Genomic DNA, 17,935 nt, shown 5'->3' with positions numbered 1-17,935 from the left:
AGTCTGAAGTCCTATTCTTCCTTGCCAGACTTTCAACTCAACACAGCATTAATACCGGATCTGCGGTGATTGTCCCTGCTAAGTCAGCCAGAAACCTGGGGGTTATCATTGATGATCAGCTGACCTTCACGGAACACATTGCCACAGTCTCTAGGTCGTGTAGATATGCCCTCCACAACATCAGAAAGATCAGACGTACCTGACGGAGTACACGACCCAACTCATTGTACAGGCGTTGATCTTATCTTGTCTTGACTACTGCAATGCACTGCTGATGGGGGTTTCCGGCATCCACGACCAAACCCCTCCAGATGATCTAAAATGCAGCAGCACGCCTCATTTTCAATCAACCAAAAAGGTCTCATGTCACACCGCTCTTCAGATCATTGCATTGTCTTCCTGTGGCTGCAAGGATCAGGTTCAAAGCTCTGGCTCTTGCCTACAGAGTGGTTAACTCCACAGCACCATCTTATCTCAGTTCAATCATTCAGGTCTACATCCCCCTCGTCCACTGCGCTCAACCAGTGAACGGTCTGGTGGTACCAGCACCACACAGTCGATACCAAGGGAACTGTTCAGCTCAGTGATCCCATGATAGTGGAATGAGCTGCCTATCTCTGCACGCTCAGCCACATCACTTGCAATTCTTAAAAAAACTGCTGAAAACAGATCTCTTCCGATTCTTCCTTTGCACTTTAAAAACAAACAAACAAAAAAAAACTTTTCTGCTCTCTTTTTCTCACATCTTTTGAAACAAACAATTTTTTAATAGAACTTTGCTTTGTCGTTGTTTCTCTTTGACTTAGATTTTGTTTGCTTGCCTTGTTGCTCACTTGTAAGTCGCTTTAGAGAAAAGCGTCTGCTAAATGACTAAACGTAAATGTAAGCATGTAAGCCCCCAGCCCAGAATTCTGCTAAAGCTCCAGTTGATGTGTGGGCAAAGTTTGCAGAGCCAGGTGGCTCCAAGGACCAAGACACGTGGGCGAAACTGATAATATGAAAGGAAATTTGGATGAGAACAGTGTGAAGGGTGAATTAAGGGTGGGTACCTGGTGTGGGGAATGCAGGGCTTTGATTTGGTTTGCAGATCCAATATTAATGCTGATGTTGTGTTGAGGATTTTGTTTGACTAGGGCCTTATCAACAACTTCTGTGTTGGCTCCAGAATTGATGAGAAATGTGTGGTTGGGAATTTGAGTTGAACTGAAGTGAGAGGTCAGGGGCTAACAGGCTTAGACTGGGCTGGGCTCAACAGTGGCCCCCTTCATGCTGTTGAACCTCGTCTTTTTCTGGGCAATTAGACACAATGTGCCCTGAGGTGCAACAATAGAGTCAAAGATTCTACCTTAACCTATGGCTCCTTTTCCTGTGGAGAGCCAGGTCCTTGCAAAATCCATGAGCTTGGCTGAGGATGATCTAGCTTGGTTGTTATCATGTCGAGTGACTGAAAACTGGAAGGATTAAGGTGGAAGACGGAAAATTACCTTGTGCTCCGATAGAGTGAGAAGTGTGGATAGGTGTTGACTCAGTGGCATCCTCATGAGAGCATGGCATATGTAGCCGATCTTTCTCTGCCTCTTTCTCTAATACGAAAACGGGTTGTTGAAAGCTCTTTACAACCTCTCAGTGGAAATGAATTCTGTGTACTGCGAGTGGAATTTTCCTCTACTGGGACAGAAGACACAGAAGCCATGGTACATCAATATCTACAGAGAGAAAAGAGGGAGCAGGGGAGGGGCGGAGGGCAGGGTGGGAAATATAGACATAAATCAGATGTGTGACAGAAAGTTTGAGTCAACAAGCTGCCAGACTTCAGCAGCTTCTCCTCTCTGGTGATGGAGACCTTGGAGGAAACTGAACTGTGCTTTCCACAGCTCCTCAACTCCTCCTGTATGAAGCCGAAGCGTCCTCACTTTCAGACCCTGCTGAGTTACATCCTGCTGTTCTCTATCTCTGTGCTCACTACATTTCTCAACCTGCTGGTCATCATCTCTATCTCCCACTTCAAGTATCCACTTATTTCATTGAAACAGTTTTTTACTCCAAATGTTTTTATATGTCAGTCTTTGTTACGTCGGCTTTTATCTGACTGATAATTGATCTTATTAATAATGATAAATCTATTGCTGGTCTTTGTCTCCAGGCAGCTCCACACTCCCACCAACCTCCTCCTTCTCTCTCTGGCTGTCTCCGATTCCTTGTGGGTCCATTGTTGCTCTTTCAAATAATGTTCATTTATGGTTGTTGGTTACTCGGTGACCTCATGTGTTCTCTGGTTCATTTTGTAGCATATTTTCTTTCCTTTGCGTCAGTAGGAACCATGGTTCTCATATCTATTGATCGCTATGTAGCTATTTGTGTTCCTCTGCATTACTCCACTCTAATCACACAAAACAAAGTAAAGATCTGTGTTTGTCTGTGTTGGATATTTTCTATAATCTTTCAAAGTGTGATGGTGATGGATAACCTTCAACAACCAGGTAGATTTAAGTCTTGTGTTGGTGAGTGTGTTATTGTCACTAACTACATTGCTAAACTTGCAGATACAGTTTTTACCTTTATAGCTCCCATCACTGTTATCATAGTTCTGTATATGAGAGTATTTGTTGTGGCTGTGACTCAGGCTCGAGCCATGAGGTCTCACATTGCAGCTGTCTCACTGCAGCGTTCAGTTAAAGTAACAGCAAAAAAATCTGAACTTAAAGCAGCCAGGACTCTTGGTGTTGTTATAGTTGTGTTTCTATTGTGTCTCTCCCCATATTACTGTGTGACTCTTACAGGTCAAGACAACTCTATAAATTCTTCATCTGCTTTGTACACTTTTGTAACAAATTTATACTCGTATTCATTCTTGTCTAAACCCTATGATCTACGCCTTTTTTTATCCCTGGTTCAGAAAATCTGTGATTTTCATTGTTACACTGAAGATACTGCAGCCTGACTCTTGTGAGACCAACATGTTGTAGAGCAGAGATAGTCAACTATAATTTCAGAAGGTCATGTTCTTGAAAGTTCAGACCGTGTGTTACTACACTTGTTTTATTGAATATTCAGTTCTCTTTATATCAATCTTACTAACATTCAAATATTTGTTGAAATGGTTGGGTAAATAACAAAATGTGATTGAATAAACAACAAGTTTTACACCTACAGAACATTCTTAGCCTTTTTCTTATTACAACTTTTAAAATATATATATTATATTTTACTTATCTTATTAAGCGTTATAACATTATGCAATGCATGACATCTTCTCATGTCTGAATATGCAATTTCCCCAACATAATAATAAAGTATTCATTATATTCAAATGGACACAGCCAAGGTGGAGGCAGTACAGGTCTCTCTGAACCTGAAGAACCGTAAAGCCCTGCAGCTTTTTCCTCTGATTTACTGATTTCTACAGGTGGTTCATCAAGGGTTACTGTACCATCACCAGTCCTATGTGCCAGCTGACCTCGACCAAATCCAAGTTCATCTGGACCCCTGAAGCCCAATATGTGTTCACCTCTGCACCGGTCCTAACCCTGCTGTAAGTCAGCCGCTAAGCCATCATAGAGGTGGACACCTACAAACTACGACTGGGTGCAGTGCTCTCCCACCAGGCTGAAAACAATCACTTTGAAATGAGTGTGCCTTCTTCTCTCGCCGCCTGTCCCAAGTTGAAAAGAACTATGATATGATATTTTGGCTGTGAAGTTGGCACTGAAAGAGTGGTGCCACTGGTTGGACGGTGCTGAGAACACCTTCACAGTCCTCACTTACCTAAGTACCTGAAAACTACCAAGCAGTTAAACTCCCATCAAGCCCGACTGACTCTTTTCTTAAGTCATTTTAAGTTCACCTTGTCTTACATACCCAGAACAAATAATGGAAGGGAAGGTGGATGCGCTTTCCTGCCAGTTTGACCCCCCCAAGACTAAACCTGAACTCAAATTCTGCAGTGACCTTGGAGTTACCAACCTGGAAACCAAAATCCTCCAAGCTCATGCTCTAGCTCCCTCAGTCTGCCCTCCACCTACATGTCCCAGACCGCCTCCTGTCAAAGGTGCTTCAGTGCTGCCACTCCTCCAGGCTCTCGTGCCACCAGCCAAAGTGACCACTGAACTTTCCTGTGAGGTTCTGTATAAACTCATCATAAGATAAGCCTGCGTCTCTTTCCCTGAATTTGGAAATTTTGAAACACACACTGAAACTCAGCAAGAATAAAGGAACAATTTGGAATAATGGACGATGTTTCAGAGATGTAACAGATGTAATAGAGATGTCAACACTTTGTCTAGGGTAACGTTGCATTGCCTCTCTCTCAGGTGCAGACAGGGAGTAGAACTAGCATAGGTGGTTCCTGGGAGGTGGTCGATGCCACAATCGTAAGGTTGGTGTTAATGTAATGAGGTGACTTTGGCTTTGTTGAAGATCTTCCTGAGATCTGAATAGTCCTCCAGAACCTTGGAGAGGTTATAATAAAACTTCTCCAATTGTGCGATCTGAGAACCTGAAGAGAGAAAGGCTGCACCACAGAGACAGGAGGTTAGGCATGTAAGCCCCAAGCCCAGAATTCTGCTAAAGCTCCAGTTGATGTGTGGACAGTGTTTGCAGAGCCAGGTGGCTCCAAGGACCAAGAACAGCTGGGCGGAACTGATAATATGAAAGGAAATTTGGATGAGAACAGTATGAAGGATGAATTAAGGGTGGGTACCTGGAGTGGGGAATGCAGGGCTTTGGTCTGGATTAAAATCAGTTTGACTTGGGCCTCATCAATAATTTCTGTGTTGGCTCCAGAAGTGAGAGGTCAGGGGCTGACAGGCTTAGTCTGGGCTGGGCTCAACAGTGGCCCCCTTCATGCTGTTGAACCTCGTCTTTTTCTGGGCAATTAGATACAATGTGCCCTGAGGTGCCACAATAGAGGCAAAGAGCTCAGCTCAGCTGAGGATGAGCTAGGTTGGTTGTTATCTTTTCGAGTGACTGAACACGGGGAAGGATTAAAGTGGAAGACAAAAAATGACCTTGAAGTATGGAAAGGTGTTGACTCTGTGGCATCCTCATGAGAGCATGGCATACCTATCTGTTCTTTCTCTGCCTCTTTCTCCAATACGACAATAGGTTGTTGAAAGTTCTTTACAATCAATCATTGGAATGAATTCTGTGTACTGAGAGTGGAATTTTCCTCTACTGGGACAGAGGAACACAGAAGCCATGGTAAATCAATATCTACAGAGAGAAAAGAAGCAGCAGAGGTGAGAGAGGAGGAGGGATGGGTGGGAAATATAGACATAAATCAGATGTGTGACAGAAAGTTTGAGTCAACAAGCTGCCAGACTTCAGCAGCTTCTCCTCTCTGGTGATGGAGACCTTGGAGGAAACTGAACTGTGCTTTCCACAGCTCCTCAACTCCTCCTGTATGAAGCCGAAGCGTCCTCACTTTCAGACCCTGCTGAGTTACATCCTGCTGTTCTCTATCTCTGTGCTCACTACATTTCTCAACCTGCTGGTCATCATCTCTATCTCCCACTTCAAGTATCCACTTATTTCATAGAAACTGTTTTTTGCTCCAAATGTTTTTATATTTCAGTCTTTGTTACGTCTGCTTTTATCTGACTGATAATTGATCTTATTAATAATGATAAATCTATTGCTGGTCTTTGTCTTCAGGCAGCTCCACACTCCCACCAACCTCCTCCTTCTCTCTCTGGCTGTCTCCGATTTCCTTGTGGGTCCATTGTTGCTCTTTCAAATAATGTTCATTGATGGTTGTTGGTTACTCGGTGACCTCATGTGTTCTCTGGTTCATTTTGTGGCATCTTTTATTTTCTCTGCCTCAGTAGGAACCATGGTTCTTATATCTATTGATCGCTATGTAGCTATTTGTGTTCCTCTGCATTACTCCACTCTAATCACACAAAACAAAGTTAAGATCTGTGTTTGTCTGTGTTGGATTTGTTCTGTAATCTTTGAAAGTTTGATTCTGAAGGAAAACCTGCAACAACCAGGTAGATTTAAGTCTTGTGTTGGTGAGTGTGTCATTGTTATTAACCACATTGCTGGACCTGCAACTTTAGTTTTTTCCTTCATTGCTCCCATCACTGTTATTCTAGTTCTGTACATGAGAGTATTTGTTGTTGCTGTGACTCAGGCTCGAGCCATGAGGTCTCACATTGCAGCTGTTTCACTGCAGCGTTCAGTTAAAGTAACAGCTAAAAAATCTGAACTGAAAGCAGCCAGGACTCTTGGTGTTGTTATAGTTGTGTTTCTATTGTGTCTCTGTCCATATTACTGTGTGACTCTTACAGGTCAAAACAGCTCAATTAATTATTCTAAATCTGCTTTAAACACTTTTGTAACAAATATATACTCGTTACATTCCTGTCTGAATCCTATGATCTACGCCTTTTTTTACCCCTGGTTCAGAAAATCAGTGTATTTCATTGTTACACTGAAGATACTGCAGCCTGACTCTTGTGAGACCAACATGTCGTAGAGCAAAGATTAATTTCAGAAGGTCCAGTTATTGAATGTTCAGACTGTGTTTTACTACACTAATGTTTTATTGAATTTTCAATCTTCTTTAATCATATTAAAATATTTCATAAATCTGTTGAACTGATCATCCTGGATAAGAACAAAATGTGATTGAATTAAAAACTACTTTACACCAACATAACATGCTTAGCTTCATTCAACCTTTTTCACAAATTGTCTTCATGTTACTAATCTCATTCAGTGTGAGTAAGAAACATTGAATTTCCCTGTTTGAGTTCTTTACGCAAAGAGATGCGCAGATGTTCATTGATCATTCATGGACAGTCATTTATTTTGATAAATTGGGATAATGTCAGGTTGAAGATTGATGACTCACAGTGTGATCTGCCTCTCTGCTGAGTATAAAGTGTAACAAGTGATAAACACAGACCTGTAGTGAAGATTAAAGGTCTAACATAGACATAGTTCCTCAGGAATGTTATGTGGTGGGAACAGCAGGCAACTAAACAAACACAAGCAACAACAACATTGGACAGGTCAACTGGATTCTGGAGATGTACAGCTCCAGGCCGTGAATACCTTCAGAAAAGTACAGAGAGAGGGAGACAGAGAGGAGGAAACGCAACTATAGGAGAGAGAAGCCAATGGAGAGAAGCTAACGTAGGAGAAAGACGGTCTCTCTTGCTAATTCCAGTCAGAACTCTAGCTGCAGCATTTTGGACTAACTGGAGGCTTTTAATGAGTTATTGGGACAATCTATAAATAATGAATGTTTTTTTTTTTTACTTGAGGCCAGTACTAAGTCATCAATGGTGAGAACGTGATTAGACATAGTGTCTCTGAGATTTTTAGGCCTGGTATAACCTCTGTCTTGTCTGGATTTAGGAGAAGTAAATTGGAGGACATCCGGCCTTTACGTCTTTCAAGCAGCTTGAAGTTTGACTAACTAATTAGTTTCTTCTGGTTTCATAGATGAGTATAGCTGGGTATCATCTGCATAACAATGGGAATTTACAGGGTGTTTTTCCTAATAACATTGCTAAGGCGGGACATACATACAACCTGCTGTGCAGGTGGTTGAATTGCTTAGAAACTACCTTTTCAAGAATTTTTGAGATGATGGAAAGATTAGATATTGGTATATAATTCACTAAAAAAACCCTGACTCCAGCGTGGGCTTTTTGAGTAGGGGTTTAACTACAGCAGCCTTATTTGTAAAGATCGATTGATCTAATATGGACGTGCTGATCAAAGATAAGACATCGTTGAGGAGTCTAGTCGGGATGGGATCTAAGAGACATGTTGATGGTTTGGAGGAATTAATTACTGAAATGAATTCAGAATGATATACGGGAAGGAAGCAGTCTAAGTACGAGTGTGTTCTTACAAATGAATCTAGAGCTGTTGTACAAATGACACCATCCATGCTGCATGCAGGGAGGATCTGATTAATTTTTTCTCTAATAGTTATGATTTTATTTGTAAAGAATGAATTAAATCATTGCTGCTGAGAGTTGAGGGAATACTAGGCTCAACTGAGCTATGACTCTTTGTCCAGCCTGGCTACAGTGCTGAAAAGAAACCTGGAGTTGTTCTTATTTGACTCTATTAATGAGGAGTAATCTGTGCTTCTAGCTTTGTGGAGTTCTTTTTTAAAATATATTATTAAACTCTCTCTCCATGCAACATTCATCTAAATTGGTGGAAACCTTCTTTCCAGCTTACGTGATGTCTGCTTTAAGCTACAGATTTGTGAATTGTACATGGAGCTAACTTCCTCTGATTCACTACCTTATTTTTCAGAGGAACAACAGTATTGAGTATTGTTCAGATTGAGGCTGCAGTATTGTGCTGGGGAGTCATCACACTTCCATTAAATCAGCTAAGATTTTACAATATTTAGAGGAAGAGGAGAAATTTTTACAACATATGTAAAACCATCGCCCAACATGAAACCACACAGGGACCAGTGTTCAAATAAAATATTTCAACTCAATAACTTGAATGAACTCCAATTCTAAATAACATGTAAATGTACAGATTTCTCCTTCAACTTTCTATACAATGTTCTGTAAGTGTGATTTTTCTCTGCTGAGTGAAAAAGAACAAAACTGATCTAACATTTCCTATTCACTGCCATTGAGAAAGATGAACAGAGAAGCCGTAGTACATCAGTCTCTGCAGAGAGAAAGAAGAGCGAACATGAGGAGGGAGGGGAGAGGATAAAGATAAATCTGATGTGTGATAGAAGGTTTTGGTCAATAAGCTGCCAGACTTCAGCAGCTTCTCCTCTGTGGTGATGGAGACCTTGGAGGAAACTGAACTGTGCTTTCCACAGCTCCTCAACTCCTCCTGTATGAAGCCGAAGCGTCCTCACTTTCAGACCCTGCTGAGTTACATCCTGCTGTTCTCTATCTCTGTGCTCACTACATTTCTCAACCTGCTGGTCATCATCTCTATCTCCCACTTCAAGTATCCACTTATTTCATAGAAACTGTTTTTTGCTCCAAATGTTTTTATATTTCAGTCTTTGTTACGTCTGCTTTTATCTGACTGATAATTGATCTTATTAATAATGATAAATCTATTGCTGATCTTTGTCTCCAGGCAGCTCCACACTCCCACCAACCTCCTCCTTCTCTCTCTGGCTGTCTCCGATTTCCTTGTAGGTCCATTGTTGCTGTTTCAAATAATGTTCATTGATGGTTGTTGGTTACTCGGTGACCTCATGTGTTCTCTGTTTCAGATTTTAGTATATTTTCTTTCCTCTGCCTCAGTAGGAATCATGGTTCTTATATCTATTGATCGCTATGTGGCTATTTGTGTTCCTCTGCATTACTCCACTCTAATCACACAAAACAAAGTAAAGATCTGTATTTGTCTGTGTTGGATTTGTTCTATAATCTTTCAAAGTCTAATTGTGAAGGACAACCTGCATCAACCAGGTAGATTTAAGTCCTGTGTTGGTGAGTGTGTTATTGCCACTAACTACATTGCTAAACTTGCAGATACAGTTTTTACCTTTATAGCTCCCATCACTGTTATTGTAGTTCTGTACTTGAAAGTGTTTGTTGTGGCTGTGACTCAGGCTCGAGCCATGAGGTCTCATATTACAGCTGTTTCACTGCAGCATTCAGTTAAAGTAACAGCTAAAAAATCTGAACTGAAAGCAGCCAGGACTCTTGGTGTTGTTGTAGTTGTATTTCTATTGTGTCTCTCCCCATTATACTGTGTGGCTCTTACAGGTCTAGACAATTCAATAAATACTTCATCTGCTTTGTACACGTTTGTAACAAATTTATATTCGTTTCATTCCTGTCTAAATCCTATGATCTACGCCTTTTTTTACCCCTGGTTCAGAAAATCAGTGCATTTCATTGTTACACTGAAGATACTGCAGCCTGACTCTTGTGAGACCAACATGTTGTAGAGCAGCATTATAATTTTCTCTTCTGCAACTATAATTTCAGTTTCAGTTACTTATGGCCTTTCCCTGTAAATGTTAAAAAAAAAGAATGTCTTTCCCAGTCCTGCAGACAGATTTTGACGTAACCAAATGAGTTATTTAATGTTCCTTAATTTTTAATGGTGTAAATTGCTTTTTTGGGGTAAAACTAAAGCACAATAAATACATTTTGGATGAGGATGGATGCCTTTTTTTTTAAAAACAACAAAGCCTGTTTATTGAGAATAACTTAATGCACAGAAAGACATATATTGTTCAAACAACATTTTAGAAGGGTAGAAGAAGTGAGTTCTTGACATTGACTCTATGTAATAGTTAAAGGTCAGATCTTGGTCAACCAATATCAGATTCCTCATAATTGGACAGTGCAATACTTGGGTAACTAATACTAATAACAAGACATCAATAGATTAATCTTTTATTCTTGCTTGAGGTTTGAGTAAATGCTTTGTTTTTATGGTTTCATATATTACTAATGAAATTGCCTAAGGGAGAAATATAAAATGAAAAAATAACTGATCCAAGCACAGACCCTGAGGAACTCCACATGCTAAAACTGTCTGCAAGATTTGTCATGAAAAAATTTAATTCTAATTAGTTCAGTTAGTCTATTAATTAGTATTGTTCTAAATTAATATTAATAGATATTATATTCACAATAACCTACATTCCCCTCCAAAGGTTTGGGAAAAGTGAGGTTGGTATGGCTTGGGCTGCAAGCCATGGCATCTTCTGGGACAGGCTCATTAATTCTCATTGATAATGTAACACATGATGACAGCAGCACAATGAAGGTTTTAGACTAGACAAGTGTCTATAGAGCATTTTACATGCTATAGAGGAGACGGAAAGGAGTAACCACCCAAAACAAACAACAATTAAAAGAGGCTGCTGCGAAAACCTGGAAAAACATCACAAGTCTGGTCGGATCAGACACATGATTGATGCAGCTAAATATTAAATCTTATTCACTTTAATCTATTTAAGTCTAATCTGTTCCAATACTTTTACTCACATGAATGCTTGGGTTCAAACAAAAGTTGCCATGTTCTAAGTTTGGATCCAGACATGAAAACCTGCAAAAAAGAGTTGAAACATTGATCTTTTGTCTCATAAAGCAGAAATAAAGGAACTGGCCTTACTTTCCCAATACCTTTGGAAATGGAAATGGTTAAGAGGCTGTTTATTAAGTGGCTAATTTATTCATATTGTCAGCAGATGGAGTGAAATATTGATAAGATGCTAGTTACATACCTTAGGAATTTAAGTAACACGTCTCGAAAACGCTTGATCCTGAGAAAATACTTCAGGGCCACTGTAGGCCGATTCATAACATGATTAATTCCCACTGTGCTCCTCGAAAACTCAGCTGCTGCTTGTTTTGTGAAACTTAGATGTTGGGGATTCTTTTGTTGTTATCATTGATTACTGCAAGTGCTCCTAGTTCATATGGATCATAAAATAAAATAAAATTGTTTTGTTTATACACTGCACACTTAAATGTAGCACTAGATGTTATACTCTGCTGTGATAATTTTAGTACAAAAAGAAGGCTGCACTACTGCTGCATTTACAGCTTCAGCCACAACAAACCTGATTGTAGACATGTGGTGCGTGAACAAAACTAGATAAAACCCAGACCACGCACATCCCACTTGAGAAAGACAAGTTAATTCTGTATTACTTCAGTCTCTCTGGAGAGTTAAACAGCAGAGATGAGAGGAAAGGAGGAGTGAGAAGGGAGAATAGAGATAAATCTGATGTGTGACAGTGAGGACTTGCCAGACTTCAGCAGCTTCTCCTCTCTGGTGATGGAGACCTTGGAGGAAACTGAACTCTGTTTTCCACAGCTCCTCAACTCCTCCTGTGTGAAGATAAAGCGTTCTCACTTTGAGACCCTGCTGAGTTACATCCTGCTGAGCTCTGTGTCTCTGCTCACTGTGTTTCTCAACCTGCTCGTCATCATCTCTATCTCCCACTTCAAGTATTTCTATATTTTTTAAAAGTATTAATGAAATAATACAGCTGGTAGATAGTAAAGTAACAAAGTGAGAGAGAAAATAATAATTTGATCTAAAATTTTGAGGAAAATATTTTCTTTTTTCAGACATTTTCTGCTTTTATCTGAGTACTTAATATGATAAATATTAATATTTTTATGGTTGTTTTTCTCTCCAGGCAGCTTCACACTTGCACCAACTTCATCCTCCTCTCTCTGGCTGTCTCAGATTTATTTGTGGGCCTCCTCTTGTGCTTTCAAATTATGCTCATAAATGGCTGTTGGATCCTGGGCGACTTCATGTGTTCTCTGTATCAGTATCTAGACTACATTATTTCTTCTGTCTCAGTTGGAAACATGGTTCTCATATCTATTGATCGCTATGTGGCTGTTTGTTATCCTCTGCATTACTCCACAAAAATCACACAAGCAAGGGTTAAACTCTGTGTTTGTCTCTGTTGGATTTGTTCTGTCATCTTTCAGAGTCTGATTCTGCAGGATGTCCTGCATCAACCAGGCAGGTTTAACTCCTGCTTTGGAGAATGTATGTTTGTCATTAACTACATTGCTGGAGTTGCAGATCTTATTTTTTCCTTCATTGCTCCCATCACTGTTATTGTAGTTCTGTATATGAGAGTATTTGTTGTGGCTGTGACTCAGGCTCGAGCCATGAGATCTCATATTGCAGCTGTCTCACTGCAGCATTTGAGGAGTGTGACAGCTAAAAAGTCTGAACTGAAAGCAGCCAGGACTCTCGGTGTTGTTATAGTTGTGTTTCTATTGTGTCTCTGTCCATATTACTGTGTGGCTCTTACAGGTCAAGACAATGTGATGAATGCTTCATCTGTTGCTTTATGTTTGTACTCGTTCAACTCCTGTCTAAACCCTGTGATTTACGCCTTTTTCTACCCCTGGTTTAGAAAATCTATTAAACACATTCTTACTCTTACAATTCTGCAGTCTGACTCCTGTGAGACCAACATGCCGTAGAACAACACCGGCAATGTATTAGGTGATTAATAAATGTGTAAATATATGAGCCAAAACATTAAGATGACTAAAAGATTCCTAAGTTTGCCACACGATGGAGGGTAACAGGGGGAGTAGTTCCAGCAGGGGTGAAACACAAGCTCGAATGAAAAGCTTCCAATTAAAACCAACAGAAGGACGACTGTGGCATAGATAGGAGGAAACATTAGTGATGGTTATGAACATGTCACAATACAGAACGTATCTTATTCTCCTGTGTAAACGATTACACCACTTCAGCCTGGACAGAGTATCAACGCTAGTCATAATGTTTTGGCTCATTAATGTGAATCTATATGTATTTACACTCTATGTTATAATATAGGGACATTTTAAATTTTCTTATTCTTTTGGCAGAAGATGCACTTTTTGTCATTTACTTGAAAATGTCAGATGCTTGTTTAAGGAGACTCAGTGAATCCAAAAAGTAAAGTCACACTTCTAAATGAAACACACTTAAAGGAGGGTGATATCTTCTATGTAGTGCAAGTGTGTATGTGAACACCCTCACACACATTTAAAATCAACTAATTAATAGTGTCACAAAGAATTTAAAACATGTCATAAACAGTCAAATAAACAACCTTCACTTGTTTAAAAGGATTTTTGTTTGTTGTGATTGGAGTCATCACATGTTGCCTTGTTATCTGTTTGACCCGAACTAACCTATAGTCCTTAATGTGAGGATTATAAGTAGAAGTGTAGCGCAGATTCTCAGACAGCCAGGTCATAGTATTTCCAAAAGGGGGTACTCAGTGACAGCTTGAAGTTTTTTAAGAATAATTTGTTAATGTGGGTTGAGAACAGAAGATGCTTGTTTAGAGCACTAGTGCACTTTGACTGGTATTAGCTCTGGTTCCAGGTCCAGGTCCTATCTTTGAATCTACAACTGCTGTTCTCCCAGTGATATTCTGGTTCTGCCCACTTGGACGGGGTCTGTGGTATCCTTAGGGCAATGGGAGACCAAGACAGAAGACAGAGGGCCACTTGTGGCAATGAATGTGCAGAGAATTTACAATATCTCATATGAGAGGTTCATGTTTGAAACATAGTAGATCACTGCTGTGCGCTTGGTGAAATATATTTTAAAAACACTAAACTGCAGCACAGTCTTACCCATACTAAATAAAGTGTTAATCAAAACCACATGGGTTAAATCTCCACAGATGGACAAGAAACTGACAAATAGAAATAACAGTTAGTTGCCACTGAGGAGGATCAGCACAGAAAACATAGGACTTGAGTCTCTACAGAGAGACAGAGCAGCAGGGAGGAGGGGGGAGGGAAGAGATGAGTGGGGAGGATGGAGATAAATCAGATGTACAGTGTGATAGAAAGCTTTGGTCAGCAAGCTGCCAGACTTCAGCAGCTTCTCCTCTGTGGTGATGGAGACCTTGGAGGAAACTGAACTCTGCTTTCCACAGCTCCTCAACTCCTCCTGTATGAAGACGAAGCGTCCTCACTATGAAGCCATGTTAACTTACATCCTGCTGTTCTCTGTCTCTGTGCTGACTGCGTTTCTCAACCTCCTCATCATCATCTCTATCTCCCACTTCAAGTATTCACATTTTTCAGTGATTTATAAAAAATGGTAGATAGTTTTATAAAAATAACAATATGGAAACAATAATCACAGTAATTTTCCAAATAATATTTTGATATTTTTGTGTTCCTGTCAGCTTTTCTTTGAATGGTTATTAATGCATAATGATAAATGTACTGATCTTCCTCTCCAGGCAGCTCCACACTCCCACCAACCTCCTCCTTCTCTCTCTGGCTGTCTCCGATTTCTTCATCGGCCTCCTCTTGCTCTTTCAACTTATGCTCATAGACGGCTGCTGGTTCCTGGGTGACCTGATGTGTTCTCTGTATCAGTATCTAGACTACATTATTTCCTCTACTTCAGCAGGAACTATGGTTCTTATATCTGTTGATCGCTATGTGGCTATTTGTGATCCTTTGCATTACTCTACGAAGGTCACACAAAACAGAGTTAGAGTTAGTGTTTGTCTCTGTTGGATTTGTTCTGTAATCTTTCAAAGTCTGATCCTGATGGACAACTTGGAACAACCAGGCAGGTTCAACTCCTGTGTGGGAGAGTGCATATTTGTCATTAATGAAATGGCTGGAGTTGCAGATCTTATTTTTTCCTTCATTGCTCCCATCACTGTCATCGTAGTTCTGTATGTGAGAGTATTTGTTGTGGCTGTGACTCAGGCTCGAGCCATGAGGTCTCATACAGCAGCTGTCTCACTGCAGCCTTCAGTGAAAGTAACAGCTATAAAATCTGAACTGAAAGCAGCCAGGACTCTTGGTGTTGTTATAGTCGTGTTTCTATTGTGTCTCTGCCCGTATTACTGTGTGGCTCTTACGAGCCAAGATAGCTCCATGAATGCTGCATCTGCTGCTTTTGTAATATGTTTGTACTATTTTAATTCCTGTGTAAACCCTGTGATCTACGCCCTGTTTTATCCCTGGTTCAGAAAATCAGTCAAACTTATTTTCACACTGAAGATACTGCAGTCTGACTCCTGTGAGACCAACCTGCTGTAGAGATGCACAGCACTTATGCATCATGTGAAAAATAATTTGAGAGCGTCTAACCTTTGTACAAACACTTTTACTTTCAGATCATGTACATGAGGTGTAAAGGTACAAAGACCCGAGTGACTACGAGAAGAACCAAATCGTCTCTGATACGTTACAACAGGGCTTCTCATCCTGCAGTGTGCAGGGTTACTACAGAACAGTCTGTTTTGGCTCAGGTTACAAATATGTGTATTTCCATAATATTTGTTAAATATAATATTCTTTGAGAATAACTGTTTGATTTTGAACTCCCCAGTGAACGGTTTAAAGTTTGTTCATTGCCTTTTACAGTATTTTGGGCAAAACAACACCTTTTGGATTGAGCCTGTGTGCTCCTGCACAGTCTGTCTTCCCTGGTGATGTGCAAGTCTACTGTCCCCCTATTTGTTATGTGAACACCCTCGGACATATGTAAAGCTAATTACTTCATTAACTGTAACCTCAGAGCCTCAGATATAGTCTGAATAGTCTAAGAAACTCAATAATTAATGTCAATTAATGTTCAACACTAGTGTCTTTTGTTATTTGACCCACTGTCTGAGTCCATAGTCCATTAGACTAAGTGGGAAACAGGGGTTTGATCCTGGTGAGTTTTTGAAACAACAAAGATGCTGCTGTTGCATCACAAGTAGAGAACTTTTTAATACTTTTAGTTGCTTGAGAATATCAATACAGCCACTAAGAGACTGTTACAGAAATTAAAAATGTTAAATGTGAAAAAGAAACATTCTTTAAAAAGTTAATTATAACTGTCGGTAATAGCTGGGTAATAACTGGAGAAATTAAAGTTACTTTGTTATATATATTTTTAGTAATAAAATGCAAACACTGTTGTAATCTAGGAATTAACTGATGAAATCACAAAATCATTGTGTGGCGAACAGGCTCTGTGGAGGGACAGTGTCAGGGTGTAGATTCTCATCTTATCTGAGAACAAAACGTAAATAAGAAAAAGAAAACTGTGTCCACTGACGGACCGAGGGCTCAATCAAACTGAAACAGAGACATCATGTGCTGTGAATGGGACTTTAAACCATTTAGATTAGTACATTCACAGTTATATCTCAGTGAACTTTGACTGGAGCCATGTGATAAATGTCTCCATGATCATTATTCAGACTTTAGAGACACAAATCAGCAGTACATGGGAGGGGGAAGGAGGAAGGGGAAGTAGGGAGGAGAGAAATAAGATTTGGTCAACAAGCTGTCAGACTTCAGCAGCTTCTCCTCTGTGGTGATGGAGACCTTGGAGGAAACTGAACTCTGCTTTCCACAGCTCCTCAACTCCTCCTGTGTGAAGACAAAGCGTCCTCACTATGAGACCCTGTTGATTTACATTATCCTGTTCTCTGTGTCTCTGCTCACTGTGTTTCTCAACCTGCTCGTCATCATCTCTATCTCCCACTTCAAGTATTCATCAAGTATTCACATTTTTTCTATTAATTTTGAAAACTGGTAGATAGCAATACAATGGTAATGAATGTTAGTGTAATGAAAATGATATGATAAATATATATTACTGGTCTTTGTCTCCAGGCAGCTCCACACTCCCACCAACCTCCTCCTCCTCTCTCTGGCTGTCTCAGATTTCTTCATTGGTGTCTTCATGTTTTTTCAAATTATGCTCATAGACGGCTGCTGGTTCCTTGGTGATCTTGTTTGTACTCTCTATCAGTATATAGCATATATTGTTACATCTGCCTCAGTAGGAACCATGGTTCTCATATCTATTGATCGTTATGTGGGCGTTTGTTATCCTCTGCTTTACTGCACTGAAGTCACACAAAAAAGAGTTCAAGTTTGTGTTTGTCTGTGTTGGATTTGTTCTGTTATCTTTCAAAGTCTGATTCTGCAGGACGTCCTACAACAACCAGGCAGGTTCAACTCCTGCTTTGGTGAATGTGTCTTTGTCATTAACTACATTGCTGGAGTTGCAGATGTTATTTTTTCCTTCATTGCTCCCATCACTGTTATTGTAGTTCTGTATATGAGAGTATTTGTTGTGGCTGTGACTCAGGCTCGTGCTATTAGATCTCATATTGCAGCTGTTTCACTACAGCGTTCATTGAAAGTAACAAAAAAATCAGAATTAAAAGCAACCAGGACTCTTGGTGTTGTTATAGTTGTGTTTCTAATGTGTCTCTGCCCATATTACTGTGTGTCTCTCACAGGTCAAGATACCTCAATGAATGCTTCATCTGCTGCTTTTGTAATATGTCTGTACTATTTTAACTCCTGTCTAAATCCTGTTATTTATGCATTTTTCTACCCCTGGTTTAGAAAATCTATAAAACTCATTGTTACACTTAGGATACTGCGGCCTGACTCATGTAAGACCAACATGCTGTAGAGAGACAGAGAATGGTGCCTGA

At 40.0% G+C, this 17,935-nt stretch overlaps 4 protein-coding genes across 4 annotated transcripts; all 4 read left to right on the top strand.

The window, feature by feature from the left end:
- The first annotated feature begins 5,344 nt into the window (after positions 1-5,344).
- Positions 5,345-6,478, top strand: LOC113173385 (trace amine-associated receptor 4-like). Its single transcript, XM_026376801.1, has 2 exons — positions 5,345-5,517; positions 5,653-6,478. The coding sequence occupies exons 1-2, from the start codon at positions 5,345-5,347 to the stop codon at positions 6,476-6,478; spliced, it is 999 nt and encodes a 332-aa protein (XP_026232586.1).
- Positions 6,479-8,836: 2,358 nt separating this feature from the next.
- LOC117152809 (trace amine-associated receptor 3-like) lies at positions 8,837-9,910 on the top strand. The gene is made up of 3 exons (XM_033325812.1): positions 8,837-8,952; positions 9,088-9,442; positions 9,635-9,910. The coding sequence occupies exons 1-3, from the start codon at positions 8,837-8,839 to the stop codon at positions 9,908-9,910; spliced, it is 747 nt and encodes a 248-aa protein (XP_033181703.1).
- A 4,536-nt stretch (positions 9,911-14,446) lies between these two features.
- On the top strand, positions 14,447-15,527 carry LOC113173384 (trace amine-associated receptor 4-like). Its single transcript, XM_026376800.1, has 2 exons — positions 14,447-14,532; positions 14,711-15,527. The coding sequence occupies exons 1-2, from the start codon at positions 14,447-14,449 to the stop codon at positions 15,525-15,527; spliced, it is 903 nt and encodes a 300-aa protein (XP_026232585.1).
- A 1,273-nt stretch (positions 15,528-16,800) lies between these two features.
- On the top strand, positions 16,801-17,913 carry LOC113172662 (trace amine-associated receptor 4-like). The gene is made up of 2 exons (XM_026375653.1): positions 16,801-16,973; positions 17,100-17,913. Exons 1-2 carry the CDS (start codon positions 16,801-16,803, stop codon positions 17,911-17,913), a joined length of 987 nt encoding a protein of 328 aa, XP_026231438.1.
- The last annotated feature ends 22 nt before the right edge of the window (positions 17,914-17,935 follow it).

Source organism: Anabas testudineus, chromosome 21 (genome assembly GCF_900324465.2).
Source record: "Anabas testudineus chromosome 21, fAnaTes1.2, whole genome shotgun sequence".
In the NCBI taxonomy this organism is placed as follows: domain Eukaryota; kingdom Metazoa; phylum Chordata; class Actinopteri; order Anabantiformes; family Anabantidae; genus Anabas; species Anabas testudineus.
This window is presented reverse-complemented; position numbering and strand designations above follow the sequence as displayed.